General features: G+C 41.1%; 1 protein-coding gene across 1 annotated transcript in view; it reads left to right on the forward strand.

The window, feature by feature from the left end:
* Positions 1–15,963, forward strand: part of LOC122801643 (serine protease 52-like) — a 263,807-nt gene that overhangs the window by 14,339 nt on the left and 233,505 nt on the right. Inside the window, exon 2 of the mRNA XM_044071124.1 lies at positions 5,111–5,285. Coding sequence (XP_043927059.1) covers positions 5,111–5,285 — 175 coding nt within the window. The remainder of the gene's footprint in view (positions 1–5,110; positions 5,286–15,963) is intronic.

Consider the following 15,963-nt stretch of genomic DNA (forward strand, 5'->3'; position numbering starts at 1 on the left):
TGTGTATATGTATATTTATTTATAAGTATAGTTTAACACTCGTTGTATCAAATGTGTAGTTAGGAGGATTGTTTTGTCAAAATTGCCGATTTATTGTAAGATGCCAGCATTTCTTTTTCAGGATCTCTATACAGTGGGGAGTAGGATTTTGCCCTTTCTTCCATTAGTTTGCAGTCTTGGAGTTGGTACAGTAGAGAGTCGATTATCCGAACTATTTAGAACTTAGGGTAGTTCGCATAATCAAATTATCTGGATAATCAAACATATAAATGAACCAAATAAAAAACTTTTAAAAATGCTTTTGATGAACATTAAACAAGAAAAATGAAACAAATTTACTGTAAATACAAAATGGTACAGTATATTATTGTAGTAAAATATTTCTTTGTCAAACTGTTTAGATAATCAAACATGTAATTGAACCAAATAACAAACTTCTAAACCACTCACTACATATTTAGCTTTTAAACAATACCCTGTACTGTACAGTATAATGGTTAAGGTGTTTATCTTGCAGACACAAGGTGCAGGTCTTGATTCTCCCAAGGAGTAATTGGCTAGGCTTAAAATGGCCCAAAAGGGCAGTTAACCTAGTACTGTACTAATTTATGAACCTATTTTATTTAGATTTAATTTAAAACTTATTTCAAATTTTATAGCACAAGCACTGATAGACGTTTGCTAAACAAAGCAATACAGTCTCAAATAGCATTAAAACTTCTCTGCCCTTGAAACTCACTTTCATTGAAACAACATTGAAACTCATATTCAAAGAAAATGTATCTGACCAATGGCGGATAAAGTTTATCTTTAGGCTGTTTTTCAAATCATAGGCCCCCTGCACATTTTTAGGACCATGCATACATGAATACACCTTGCTGATTCATCAGTAAAAGTCTACTCAAACTTCTGTCATTACAATCCACCAGTATCAGTCAATGCACCATTTCTACAGAAGTAGAGGTCGTCTGAATAACCCACATTAGAGAGATGTGGACCTGAGGACTGCAGCATCTGCCCCCTTTAAAGTACAACACAGTACAGTATTAGCAATCTATCTACATAATGTGGGAGCAGAACCCACAGCCTTCTGCATCAAAAGCAAGTATATTACCTGTTGTGCTACTAACAATGATTTAAAATTTCTAGCACAATAGTGATTATCTTTTGCTAGACAACAGTTGCACATTGTAAACAGACTTGGCATACGCAGCACTAAACTTCTGTCCCCCTGAAGCTCTCAGCTCCTTGTAAAATGCACTTGACACTCACTTTCTTGTAGAATGCCCTTGACATTCAACCATGTCTCTCAACTTTGTAGCACAAGAAATCTGTAAAAAGCCAACATTTATGGGGGAGGGGGACAAAGCCTCAAAACCAGGGTCACATTTAAATATTGCTTGTATAATCTTAGAAAGTTGCTAAAATGAAAGGTTTTGTGTTACTGTACCGTGCATTTCCTGAAAGATGGTCACAAGCCTTTTTCTCCCAATGCACTGTTTGCTAAAAAAAGGTCTTTATCAACCTTATAAAAATCATTTTTTCAGTGGTGGTAGGGGTAGAAAATTCAGGCTCTTATATTCAAGGTATAGGGTTTGAGCCTGAGCAGTAACACTATCTCCTGTTGTGATAACTGCTGTTAATGGGGGGGGGGGCTTGTTAGTTTTTTCTTACATTTTTAACTTTAATTTTGTAAGTACTGTGGTTAGTTCTCAGCACATGCAAACCAGCATGTCAGTGTATTGAATTTCTACCATTTGCGGTCAGTGTAGTATATGCCGATATACTGTATTGGCAATTTAGTGAAAATATATATATATATATATATATATATATATCATGTGACGTAGACCCATCTCTTTACACAAAATTAGTGGAGGGTATGACTGAGTAGAGGTCAGTGGTGGAGTTTGCTATCTCCCAACCTGTGGAATGTTTAAAGTACATTTTGCCCACCACTTTATGATGGTGATAAAGACAGTGGGACTAGATTCTATAAAAGACTACAGTCAGCTGTAAAACAAATGTGGATATTGAAAAAAATCAGTTTGAGCTTTATTTTGAGCATTTTCTAATGCAAGTTAATGCATGGGAGATCACAAATCAGAATGCTGCCCATGCCATTACAATTTTAGGAAAACAGTATATCATTCCATCTAATAATAAGCTTAAAATGATCACTCTTGCCAGATACTCTTGCTGTGATGCATGAAACAAACCTTGTTTGAGAGAAAGATAATTATAGTACACCATGCTATAGAGTTCCCTAGGGATGGAAGTTTCTGATTTATGCAGCGGTTTATCTCTGATTACTGCACAGTGCAAAAAGGTATAACAGACCTATGTTTTATTGTGCTAAACAATACAATTTAGAAGAATGGACTGCTACTGAGCAGTCTAGCATGACATAACAGCAATATCTTATGGCCCGACTGTCATGTGGTTCCTTCTTTTCCCAGGGCCTGTCATCCTCTTTATTCCCAAAAAATCTGGGGTGAGCACTCTTGTGTCTATAGATGATTCTGTTGATTGCCTTTTGCCATTAGTGATCCATGTAATTGTAGGCAACTGCCATATATGGGCTTATGATGAACTGAGACACCAGCATCCATTAAGTAGACCATAAAAGACAGAACACAGCTTCCCCTAAAAACATTCTCAGTCACTAAAAAAGAAACACGTTTGCAAGAAGGCAAAGTCCACCTGTATGTCCGGAGTGTACTAACTCCCCTGCTGCATGGCAGTGGAAGACTGACAAAATGACCACTACACTGCACAGCATTCTGATATAAACAGTGATGCCACACTGCTTGCAATATAATACAGCAAGCTTTGGTGAATAGAATAATCAAAGGAATGTGATCCAGAAGATAACCCCTAACTAAATTACCAGCAATATTAGGGGAAGCCCATGTAAACAAAATACATATGGTACACCAACCTGGTGAAATGCTAAAAATATTTAGCCATATTTATTTCTTGTCACTACTACAACTATGGCTGTTCTAAGCTACTGATAGTGACCTTATTAAAAATAGCAAGTGGTACAAATATCCATTACAAGAGGCTGATACATCACTTCTCGTATCAAGAGTCAACAGTGCCAAAATGACAAACCCACCTTCCCAGAATCAGGAAATCCCAAATAGCATATCAGAATAGATCTCCTAGCCTTCAGTAGCAGTGCATGAAAGAACTATAACATAGACATGTACAACAGCACACATATTCTCACCTGCTGTTTATATAGATGGGGGAAAGTACCCCTGCAACACACAGTCCCCTGATTTTTCAATATCTGATATCAGATGACATCAGAGATTGATGGAAGCTCGGTACTTCACTACTTTCAGAGGCTGTGTAACCTTGGAGTCAAGATAGCTTAGCAATTGTGCAGTATGAGTGCAAGAGACTAGTTCTCAAGCATAAACACCTTTGCTGTGCATAAATGACAGCCTTAAATTCTGGATTGAATGTAGGCTGTGTCAATGATTATGTCAGTTAGGATTTGCCTCTGTTTCACGTTTTGGCACCATCAGTGCATCTAGCCCTGCTTTGCAATATTTTTTCTATGAAGTATTGCTAAATGCAGGAATCATTCTAGTCATTACAAGTAGTATTACCCCAAGCCCATATCACAGATGCATTTGTGTGCATTCCACTTGGAAAATGATTTACAAAAAAAAAAACAAAAAAACATCAGTCCTTATTTTATAAGGTCAAGTGCCTTTCTGGTACACAAGCCAAACCCTACAACATTTTCTGACACTTGTCATGAAATTGTTCAGTCCATCACAGTACTGCCAATGAAAATGAGGAAATTAATTATATTAATTAGGTATGTAAGTGAACTCTGTTTTTAGGTTAAGGAAATGATCAAGTGTTATATGACAACTTCTACTTAGGCAAAATCATAATTAGATATTATTTTAATTAAAACATACTTTGAAGATATCCATTATATCTGACATAGCCTGCAGCAATGAAAAAGGTGGGAAACAAGTTCAATATTTTCATTTTTTGTCTGTATGCCTCATACTGGAAGAACAGATGAGGATGTAAAGGGGGATGGAAGGATGAACATGAGAATATAGAAGCCATAACAGTTTCCCTTGTTATCTGATAGAGTGGTTATAGTAGCAGTAAGTCTCTTAAGAGATTTCTCCTGACACCTCTACCTCCCCATCCAAATTTTACAGGTCATCCTTTGCTGTTTAGGCCTACATATATGCAGCCAATGTTAGCGCTGTGGTAACAGCACTCAGTGAATGAGTATCCAGTGGTAATATTACTGTCTTTGGTCCTGTTACTACAAATTCCATTCTGTTTATTTGTTATTAACACATAGGGACCAATTAATTAACGGAAGAAAGAGTACTGGTAAAAAGAACACAATATAATTGAATTAAAAACAAAGAAATTTAAAGCAAATTAATATTTTTCAGTGCCAAAGTCTTCTACAACAAAAGCATTACAAATAAAACATATAATGAAGTGGCTGTACCACCTTAATCCTACAATGCAGGGGCTGCAGACCTTATACATCCCAGACTCTAAATATACTAACTTCATTGTAAAGGTATACGTGAAAAAATGTTTTATTGTACTATATAGTGCAGCCATGGAGGGGTGTCTGCTTTAAGTCCAAGGACTATAATTACAATACTTAGAAATGTAGCCATTCACTTGTAAATAATGAGATCCATACTAACTCTGAGAATGTACTCTCTGAGGTATCCCGCAATAACAAGGTACAGCGATCTCAGAGTTAATATATAGCTGGGGTATGGGATGCAGCCCCCACATCTGAGGAGGGGGATACAAGGAGACTAATCAGATCACTGCTTTATATAATTTAATTTTGAAAGTGTATTTTTATGTTTTTATCTCCTTTCTTTTACTGCAATTTGATATTGCATTACTTTCTATTATTTCAAATGTCTTTGTTTTGAGAATGCAGCAGTATGGATTTGGTTTTATGGTATTCATTTTACTTGTATTACTTTAATATTATAAACCAGCAGAAACCATTAAGTACTACATTTTCTCAGTAAAGTAAGATGGATTTGGAAAACAATTGTTAATATCAAATACTGCACTTCTTTTGTAGATTGTGGAATCCGCAGATCATCTTACAATACAAGAATTGTTGGAGGCCAAGATGCAGGACTTGGGGAATTCCCTTGGCAAGTCTCTCTACAGAAAAGCAATGCTCATTTTTGTGGAGCAGCTATTATTAGTGAATACTGGCTTGTGAGTGCGTCACACTGCTTCCCATCAGCTGTGTAAGTAATATACAACTCAGTAATTCAGTCAGAATTATTAAGAGCTACACAATTTTATTTAAGGCTAATGTTACAATTGATGGTAAAGACTACAGGCTGTGGGTGAATACAGGCTTATTAATACTAGCTTGTTGCTTGCATATATTATTTTTTCTTGTAATCGTTTGTTGTTATATAACACAATATTGTTTGATGTTCCTTCCTGTTCAGTTTATCTAACTAAATCATGGCTGCAAAGGTCCAACTAAATACTCATATGGATAAATTATTATGAACTAATGGTCTGCCCTTTGATGAAAACACCAGACTTCGTATTGTACTTCAGACCACTGTAGGCACACAACTTTCAAACCATAAAATATATCCGTCATACTTCAAATCATAAAGCATAACTGTCATACCATATTGCTTAAAGCAGAAGACAACTTTTGCCTTTGTTTTCAGTGTCACTGTGAGATATACCCAGTAAAAGTATTCCCACTAGAAAATGAATATAAACAAATATATTCACAAACAAACAAATAAATACATGCAAAGCTCTGATGTTAAGTTGTCTATCTCGCCTTCATTCTTGCTGGATGGGTTCGGAGCCGACCTCGGCTCCGACTCGGCCACTCTAAAAGCTCGAGAGTTGGTTCCACCGGCTCGAGGCTCCCCTTATATCCCACAATGCTAGGCGAGAGTTACCTCAGATCCCGTTTGCCGCTACAGCTTCGAGGTTGGTTGTTTCTACCGGTTCCTGGTGAGTACTATTTTCTAGTTGAAATTAGTCTTTAAAAACCCCTTTAATTTAATATTTTTACTTAGTTTAGAGTAGGTTAGAAAACTTTTATTCCCTACCCAAAAAATTTCCGTTTCTTTTCCCCAAGAACCTTTGGTTCTCCCTCGGGCCTATTGGCCTTTCCTTCCCTAGTGGAGTGTGTGTGTTTTATTATAGTTTAAATTACTAGTACTATTACTACTTTTATTGTATTAACCTGACAGGGTATAACTAGTGTGTTTCTGTGTGTGTTTGTGTACACCTGTTCAGACAAAATGTCTAAAGAAGCAAAGGTCTCCGGATTCAAGAAGTGTGATGCGTGCTGTCAGAAAATGTCTCTGACAGACGCTCACACTTCTTGTGTCTATTGTCTGGGGCCTTTGCACCTGCAGGACTCCTGTGCTGTGTGCCATGGCTTCAGCCCCAGGGTCCTGCAGGAAAGAAAGAATAAATTAATTCTTAGAGGCTTACTCAAGCCAGAGGATTCCCTGTCTGTTTCAACAGGGAAGCCCTCTAAGGCATCTAGGTCTTCGGCTCCGGTAACTGAGCCGAGACCTAAGGTTTCTCAACCTTTGCCTTCATCGGCTCCGGCTGGAGCCGATAAGTCTCAGTCCACAGTTTCTGTGGCCCCTCGGCTCCGACCGGAGCCGAGGTAATAGAAGTTCCCGTGTCGGCTCCGACCAGACCTTCGGAGCCGACAACTAGGAAGAGGCCCAGGTCACCATCTCTTGGCTCCGTTCATTCGGCTCCAGGATCTCCCCTGCTGTCTGAACGGAGCCAAAGGTCTCACTCCTCTAGGTCATCGAGGCTGTCGGATCATGACCTTCAGAGGGTAGTGAGTCGACTACTTAAGTCCGAGGCACTGGCCCAGATGCTTCAGAGCCCGACTCATCAGTCGATGCCTGCCCCGGTCCATCAACATATTCCTCCTTCGACTCTCTTGAGCTCGGAGCCGGGTCGTGTCGGAACCGAGACTGTGATTGCGTCGGAGCCAATACAATTGTCTTCGGCTCCGTCGTCGGCTCCGTTTTCTTCCTTGGAAGAATCTCGGCGCCGGACTTCCCTCGTCGGCTCCGAGGGGGTGAGTGGCATCGGACCCTTGTCCGACCCCCCTCTCCCTCTCGGGGCTTCGGCGCTGGTGAGTTCGGCTCCGACATCGGCCTCGGAGCCATCACTGTCAGTGCCGAGGGGGGTTCTTAGCTTCTCGGAGCGGGGACCTCTGGCTCTGCCTGACAGGGGTGCATTCGAGGTCATGCGGAGTGTGTTAGAGCCTGGCTCTACTCCACAGTCGGCTCCGTCCGCCCCTCCCTCTATGGTGCCTCAGGCTAAGTCGACTCACTCCCTCATCCCGGACCGCAGAGAGCCAGCTCCTCAGGAGCCCCCTGTGGGGATTTCATCCTCTTCCGAGGCCTCTCCTGATTTGGCAGAAGAGCCTCCTCGGAAGAGGAAGTGTAAGAGGAAGCACATTGACTCACCTGAGTCCATCACGTCAGACACAGATTTGGATGATTCTGAGGGTTCCCCCCGTTCCCCTTCTGAAGATGTCTCATTTGCAGACATTCTGGAGATCCTGAAACAGAGGGGAAATTGGCCAGCCCTCAACCCTTCGGAGGACGAATCTGTGTATCTTGAGGCATTTGGCTCTCATCCTTCCACCTCCTGGGTGTCCCCCCCCTTCGACCCCCTCATGCAGGTGGTTGCTAAGAAGGCATGGACGGCTCCTGATTCAGTGGACCCCACTCCCAGGAGACCCTCTAAGTTCATAACAGCTCCAGCAGACAAACAATTTTTAACAAAAGGAGTTTCTGTGGATGCTATGGTGGTAGCTGCTGCCACAAAGAAGGAACTAGCTGATCCTTCAGTACCTGTCCATCCACCTAACAAGGAATCTAGGTCCATGGATAGGTACAGGAAGCGTATGTTCTCCTCAGCGACATTTACCATGCATTCGCTGAATTACCTGTGCCATTTCACTCGTCTTCAAAGGGACTTGATCAAAGAAGCGAGTGAAATGTTAAAGGATCCTACAGCTGCGGGTTTCCAAGACAAGATGAACACGCAGCTGGCTACCCTTAATTCCATAACCAACTCCTCCATGCGCCTTCTTTCTTATGCGGCTGATGGAGCGAGCAGAGCCGCAGGGACAGGTGTAGCCTTACGTAGGCACGCCTGGATGCGGCTATGCAATTTTGCGGACCCTTTCAAGACGTCTTTCACAAACTCCCCTTTTGATGGATCATCTCTCTTTGGTCCTCAAGTGAAAGAAACCCTGACTAGGTGCGAGACTGATGGCAAGACCCTTTCTGCCATCGGAGTCCGTTTTTCTACTCCTTCCAGGCCTTACCCCAAAGGCCAGAAGGGTGGAAAGATGTGGTTCTGTAAACAATCTCAAGGGACTTCGCCTGATGCACAGAGTCGTTTTCCCACCAGAGGCAGAGGCGGGAATAACAATGGTAGACGTCGCCCTAGGGGCAGGGGGGGTCCGCAGAACCAGGGCAATCGGGAAGCCTTCCCTGACAAGCCCTTTCAGCATCCCTGAGGTGTTGCCCGACTGCCCATCTTCGGAGGCAGTCGGGGGAAGATTGTCACTGTACCCAGAAGCCTGGCTATCCCTGACTCAAGACAAATGGGTACAGTCCATCATTTCCGAAGGCTATTCTATCCCCTTTCTTCGCTTTCCAAATCAGTCAAAAAAAATCCCTTCCAGATGTTCCACCCGCTCAAAGGGATCTAGCAGCTTTGGAAATTTCAAAACTGCTTGCACAAAGAGCAATTCAGCCAGTGCCAGCAGACCAACAAGGATCCGGAATCTACTCAAGGTTCTTTTTAGTTCCAAAGAAAACAGGGGACTGGAGACCGATATTGGATCTCAGTGTCTTGAACAAATCAGTCAAGAAAACAAGATTTCGGATGGTCACGCTGCAATCCATCCTTCCCCTTTTGGGCAAAGGAAACTGGATGTGCTCTATAGACCTTCGGGATGCGTACTATCACATAAAGATGAACAGACGCTCCAGAAGATTCCTCCGCTTCAGGCTGGGAACCAGTCATTTTCAGTTCAGGGCCCTGCCCTTTGGTCTCACCACTGCCTCCCGGCTGTTTACCAAATGCATGGCAGTGGTAGCTTCTCACCTGAGACGACAAGGATTCCAGGTGTTTCCGTATTTGGACGACTGGCTCCTCACAGCTCCCACCAAGCATCTCCTTCTGATGGCCAGAGATTACAATTTTCGCGTTTGTCAAAAGCTGGGTATTTCAATAAATTGCGAAAAGTCTGTTTTGTCGCCTTGTCGTACTATTACCTACATAGGCGCAAATCTAGATACAATAAACATGTCTGCAAGGCTAACACATCAAAGGATATCAGACATTCACAAATTGGTATCACTCCTTCTCAACAACAACAGAATCAAAGCCAGGTTAGTTCTAAAGGTGTTGGGAATTATGGCAGCGCCATACCTCTCCTTCCATTAGCCAGATACCACATGCGGATCCTTCAGTGGATGCTTTTACTCAATGGTCATACCAGGAACTTCCAATGTCTCACACCATTGTGATCACGCAGGCGTGCAAAAGCATCTCATGTGGTGGATGTCTTCCCCATCTCCTGTCGGAAGACCTTTTGTTCCACCTCCTCCGGTTGCTACACTGACAACGGATGCCTCCCTGATCGGGTGGGGGGGGGCATTATCAGGGCAGGACAGTCCAGGGCACATGGCAACCAAACGAATGCCACTTGCACATAAATGTTCTGGAGATGAGAGCAGTGCTTTTAGCGTTGCAAGCCCTTCAAGACTCTCTTCCCTTGGGAACAATTGCAATCCAGACAGACAATATGTCTGTAGTGTGGTACATCAACAAACAAGGCGGAACCAGATCATATCCCTTGTGTCGAGAAGCACTCAGACTGTGGCAATGGGCGATTTCTTCTCAGCGTTTTCTGATAGCAACGCACATCCCCGGGAAGTCCAATCATATTATGGACAAGTTGCGCAGAGCTATTCTCATGCCTCACGAGTGGTCTCTGAAAGACTCTGTAGTGTGAGAAATTTTTCTCAAGTGGGGTCAGCCTTGCTGCGATATATTTGCTACTCCCCAGAACAGCAAGTGCAGAGGATATTACACTCAATTCCCTTTACCAGGCCAACCCAGCAGAGACGCTCTAGTCCAAGTTTGGCCCGGGACTTCTGTATGCATTTCCTCCTTTCCCACTGATCTCTCAAGTAATTCAGAAAGCTATCGCTCAGAAGGCCTCATTGATCCTCATTGCTCCTTACTGGCCTCGACAAGTGTGGTTCCCCTTTCTACATCGTTTTCTCTTGAGCGACCGTGGAATCTGGACCTAGTTCCAGATCTTTTGATCCATCAGTCGGGTCAGTTTCATCGCTCCCTCCCTCTCTGAACCTCACTGCTTGGTTCCTCCAGTTCCAACCTTAGCCAGGCTTCCTCAATTATCTCACTCTGTTAGAGATATATTGATAGCTTCCCATAAATCTTCCACTAGGAAGATTTATTTGAGTAAGTGGAAACGTTTCACATATTGGGCTCAAGGAAAGGACATAGATCCTTTCACCGCTTCCATCCAACTAGTCCTTGATTTTCTAGCTGAACTCTTCCATGCAGGTTCATCTCCTCTACACTTAAAGTTCAATTGGCAGCTATTTCTAACTTTCATGTGGGTATTTCTGAATCTGCCCTAATGTCCCACAAACTCTGCAAAGCCTTTTTGAAAGGAGTTTTTCTTCTCAGACCTCCTATAAGAAATCCTCCTTCTCCTTGGGACCTAAATTTAGTTCTTGCTTCTTTGATTCTTTCCCCTTTCGAACCTGCAGCTTCCTGTTCCTTAAAATTGTTATCATGGAAAACTCTTTTCTGGTAGCTATTACATCAGCTAGAAGAGTTTCAGAGCTTCAAGCACTCAGTTGTCGTCCTCCTTATCTTTTGTTTCATAAGGACAGAGTATCCTTACGAACCAACCCGTCCTTTTTGCCTAAGGTGGTCTCGACATCAAATCTAAACCAAAGCATTGACCTCCCTGTCTTTTTCCAGAGTATTCCAATAGGTCTGAACAAAAATTACATTGCCTGGATGTTCATCGTCAATTGAGGTACTACTTGGATAGAACAAAACAATTCAGAAAATCTGATCAACTGTTTGTCTCCTATGCGGAAAGCAGAAAGGGACTTTCAGTTTCAAAGGTATCATTATCCAGATGGCTAACATCTTTGATTTCCCTGGTATATGAAATTAGACAACAAAAATTGCCTAATAAACCTAAAGCCCATTCCACCAGAGCTTTGGCTACTTCTTTAGCCTTCCAAGACAGACTGCCTATTGACACCATTTGTGCAGCGGCTACTTGGGCTACTCCTCACACTTTTATTTCTCATTATAAGTTGGATTTAGCTTCTAGACATAGAGCTAATTTTGGTTCCACTGTTCTCAGGAGTCTGTTCCGTTAGGCCACCCGGGACAAGGTGCCAGGGACGAGGTCCCATCCAGCAAGAATGAAGGCGAGATAGACAACTTAACATATAGAAGTTATGTTCTTACCATAACGTTCCATGTTAGTTGTCTTCTTCTCGCCTTCTTCTTGCGTCCCACCCTCCTTCCCCCTGGCCTGGACAGACCTAGAGGAGTTGTGATCGTGACCTCTCTTTCTACCACCTCTTTCTTAGGCATATGCTGTTCTGCATATTTCCTGGATCAGGATGTAGGTCACCCTTCTTTCTTCCTGTTGTTAGAGGTGGACTCTGTTTAGAGTTATTCTGTTACTATTATAAGCTGGGGTTAGCTTACAAACGAGATCTGAGGTAACTCTCGCCTAGCATTGTGGGATATAAGGGGAGCCTCGAGCCGGTGGAACCAACTCTCGAGCTTTTAGAGTGGCCGAGTCGGAGCCGAGGTCGGCTCCGAACCCATCCAGCAAGAAGAAGGCGAGAAGAAGACAACTAACATGGAACGTTATGGTAAGAACATAACTTCTATTTTTGAGAGGTAACACAAGCAGCCATACACAGCCCAATATATATACGTATTTAATATATGTATATGTATGGGACTACCTGACAACGCCGAAAGCTGACAACGCCGACGATGAGAACACCGACACCAGAAGATCGAAAAGTGAGATGACTGATGGATGAAAACCCCGACGCTGAGAACACCAACATGTGAAAAGGCTGTGTAAGTATGCGGTAGTGACGGACGTTAGGGTTAGGGTGCGAGTAAGGTAAGTGTGCGATATTGACGAACTCTAGGGATAGGGGTGGGTTAAGTGAGTTAGGATTAGGGCGCGAGTTAGGTGAGTGTGCGATAGTGACAGTCTTTAGGGTTAGGGGCGGGTTAAGTAAGTTAGGGTTAGGGCGCGGGTTAGGTGAGTGTGCGATAGTGACAGTCTTTATGGTTAGGGGCGGGTTAAGTGAGTTAGGGTTAGGGTCGGGTTAGGTGAGTGTGCGATAGTGACGGACCTTAGGGTTAGGGTTTGGGTTAAGGTTGTAGATAGTTGTGTATGTAAGGTTTAGTGTGGGTTTGTAAGGATTTTGGTGTGCTTGTGTTGTGTGTGTGCTTTTTGGACAGGGGATTTGTTTTGTTTGTTGATTGTCGGGATTGTGGTGTGTCAGGCATGTGAGGTTTCGTGTTTGTGAACTTTCGGTTATGTGGTGTCGGTGATTTCGTTGTCGATGTTGTAGTGCGTCGGTGTTGTCAGGTAGATCCATATGTATATATATATATATATATATATATATATATATATATATATATATATATATAGATAAATATGTAAGATAATAGGAATGCCAAACATCACAGCAACCTTTCACTGAAAGAAACTGACCAGCACACATACACTGCCAACAGTCTAACACAAATGCTTTGAAAAATACACCTGCAGCATAAAATTAAATCATCACTTTTTGTAGGAGGGAAGGTCTCCCCTGCATCCCCCACATCCCCAAGACCACACAATGGGATAGAGGCAAATTTCCTAACCCCACTGTTACAGTGATCTTGCATTACAAAATTTACCAGCTGCTCTATCCACCAAATTTAGTCGACAGAAGAGTTATCAACCATACACTCATTGATTAACTTGGTGGAACCCATAAATAGATAGATATAGATATCTGTAGATATCTGTATACACACACACACACACACACACACACACACACACACACACACACACACACACACACACACGCACACATACACACACACACACAGTAATGACACACACGGTAATGAAACGTTTATCTACTGGTAGATGAAGATTGAATCCACAAGCCTCATTTGTTCAACATTCAATCTGCCAGTATTCAGGGTTCCTCCATATAAAATCACTGTTGGTGAGTTGCACCAGTAGTGATGTCATTTTGGGGGTAATTTCCTCTTCTTCAAGTTAATTTTGCCATGCAGTTGGTATATATCAGTTCAGGGTGGCTTGCCTCCCACACTGGGGGATGCAGGAGGGCTTGCCCCCCTGCAAAAGTGTTTTTTTCAGGGAATGTAGTTTGAGGATTTCGAATCTCAGTGGGTTAATCTTCGTTTACTCGTAGTAGAAGCGTAATGAAAGAGGTGAATCAAATAGGACTCCAATCTTAATCCTTTGCATCAGTGATGGTATAAAAATGTTGACCAAACTTCAGTTGGTTCAAAAGCTTAGTGTTAGAGCAGTCAGAATGATGATCCAGAACATCTAAATTGGAGTCCTAATTGAAGCACATACTTCTTTAATGCTTTCTGTATTCCTGGACATTAACAAGACACTTGCATCCAAAAGCTTCTGACTGGTATGTATTTCTTTTATTTATCCTGGTAAAAATAAATAGTTAAAAAATAAACATATTTTAAAATACATAAGTAATTATATTTTATAAATAAATATAAAAATGTGCAGTTTTACAGTTCCTTTATTTTAATTTTATTTATTTACTATTTATTTTATATTACATTTGTTTACCGGGAATGTCCGACTGGGCAGATAACCCATTTTCAGCGGAGGCCCAGGGAGAAAAGCTCCATAGAACAAAAATTACAGAAATGCAATAATGTTTAACAATAGTCAAAAATAAAAAGATTTTTTACAAGAACATTTTAGCAAGAACTTATGTGAAAAAAGAAGTATACAACAAATTGCAGAATACTGTATAATTCAGAATACATTATGTGTAGAATGTTATTCAAATATAAAAGATGACATTACTAAAATTAGGAAAATAAATAGATGAATTATAATTGTAAGGGAAGAGAGATTAAATGATAATAGTGAGAGGAAGATATAGAGTTGGATTGAAGATGGATAAGGATAAAAAGTATGGGGGTGAAATTGAAACAGAGATAGACAGAGAGTTAAACTAAGAAGTGTTGGAGGAAGAGAGATATATTTGGCTTGGTACAGTAGCAAAGCCAGTTGTTGGTTGTGTGTTCTTTTAGTAATTGTTTGAATTTGGAAGTATTGGAAGTATTGAGTATTGCTTGTGGTAAGGAATTCCATAATTTAGTGATGATAGACGTTGTCCCGTTCGATTTTCAGCTAGAGCGTCTTCTGTGTGGAGGCATGCGTGAATGGGCGTGCCTTCGTTGAAGGTTGTGCATCAGAGCTGGTAACTTGGCACGTAAAAATCCACTACCAAACATTAGCGGACCGGAGTTCCGCTGTGGTGACCCCTAACCGGGATAAGCCGAAAGACACAACAACAAGTGACGATTTGAGAAGAGGGAATTTCCATAGCTATTATTGGATTTGGTTACTTTTAGCAGGTTTTTGTTGGAGGACCTTAGTGATTGGGGGCAGGAATAGGACTGAACTAAGTGTTTGAGAGGAGGGCAGCTGTTTGGGTGGTGGAAGATGGTATGAGTAAAATTTAATTGGTTAAAGGTAAGTACATTGGGAAGTTCAAGCCATTTTAGTAGGTGCAAAGCAGTTTAATGGTGGGATCTCTATGGGCGGTTAGAGGCAAATCTAGCCATTTTATAATAACAGGACATTTTATAATAACAGGACTCAAATTTGTTTAAATCAGTTTCTCTGAGGTTTGTGAAGAGTGGGGAAGTATATGGTAGAGTGGAAAAAAGGTGAATTCTGCATACGGCTTTTCTGGTGGAATCACTTAGGAAGGGCTTTATTCTATAGAGGGAGCCTAGCTTGATGTGCACCTTTTTTTCCAAAAACATTTTTACTTTGTTTTCATTATAAACATGCACAAATGTACATATAACAAATACAATAAAACAATAACAAAACTATTTACAATATTTACATTCATCCATGATAAACAATCATTTTATCCATGAGAAGTTATCAGTATTTGTTCAAAAGGTTTTCCAGTTTTTGCCAGGCTGTTTTTTTCTGAGTAGTTTTCTGAGTTCTATAACAAATGGTTTGCAGTTCTTTTTTTACAAACTACTTTTGCTAAATTAATAAATTCTTTAAACATCAAATCTTGTTTACTTTTCCAGTTCAAAGTAATAATTTTTCTGGCAATTGCAAGAACTGACCAGAGTAACTAAATCTGAGAATTAGGTATTACATTAGGTATAGGAATATTGAATAGGATTAGTGAGTTAGAAATATGACAGTTATCAGACCATAAAGCCTTTACAAAAGTATCTGAAGTCTTTCCAGTATTGAACATTTCTACATTCAATAAACATGTGAACCCAGTTGGCCTCTAGTAATTCATCACATTTCCAACAGTTGCTTTCACTGTTTTTGAGTATAAGATTTATTTTATGTGTAGTATAGAAATTCCTGTTTATAAATTTCCATGTATACAATCTCCAATATAATGAAGAAGAGGTACCATATGTAGATTTTAATAATAGTTTTTTGGATTCATCAGATATTTGTTTTCCATTAATCTTTATATAGTAATTCCAAAAAATCTGAGTAAAACTTTAGATTGTCTTCTCTTA

Source organism: Protopterus annectens, chromosome 1.part0 (assembly GCF_019279795.1).
Source record: "Protopterus annectens isolate FY-2018-M chromosome 1.part0, PAN1.0, whole genome shotgun sequence".
Lineage (NCBI taxonomy): Eukaryota > Metazoa > Chordata > Ceratodontiformes > Protopteridae > Protopterus > Protopterus annectens.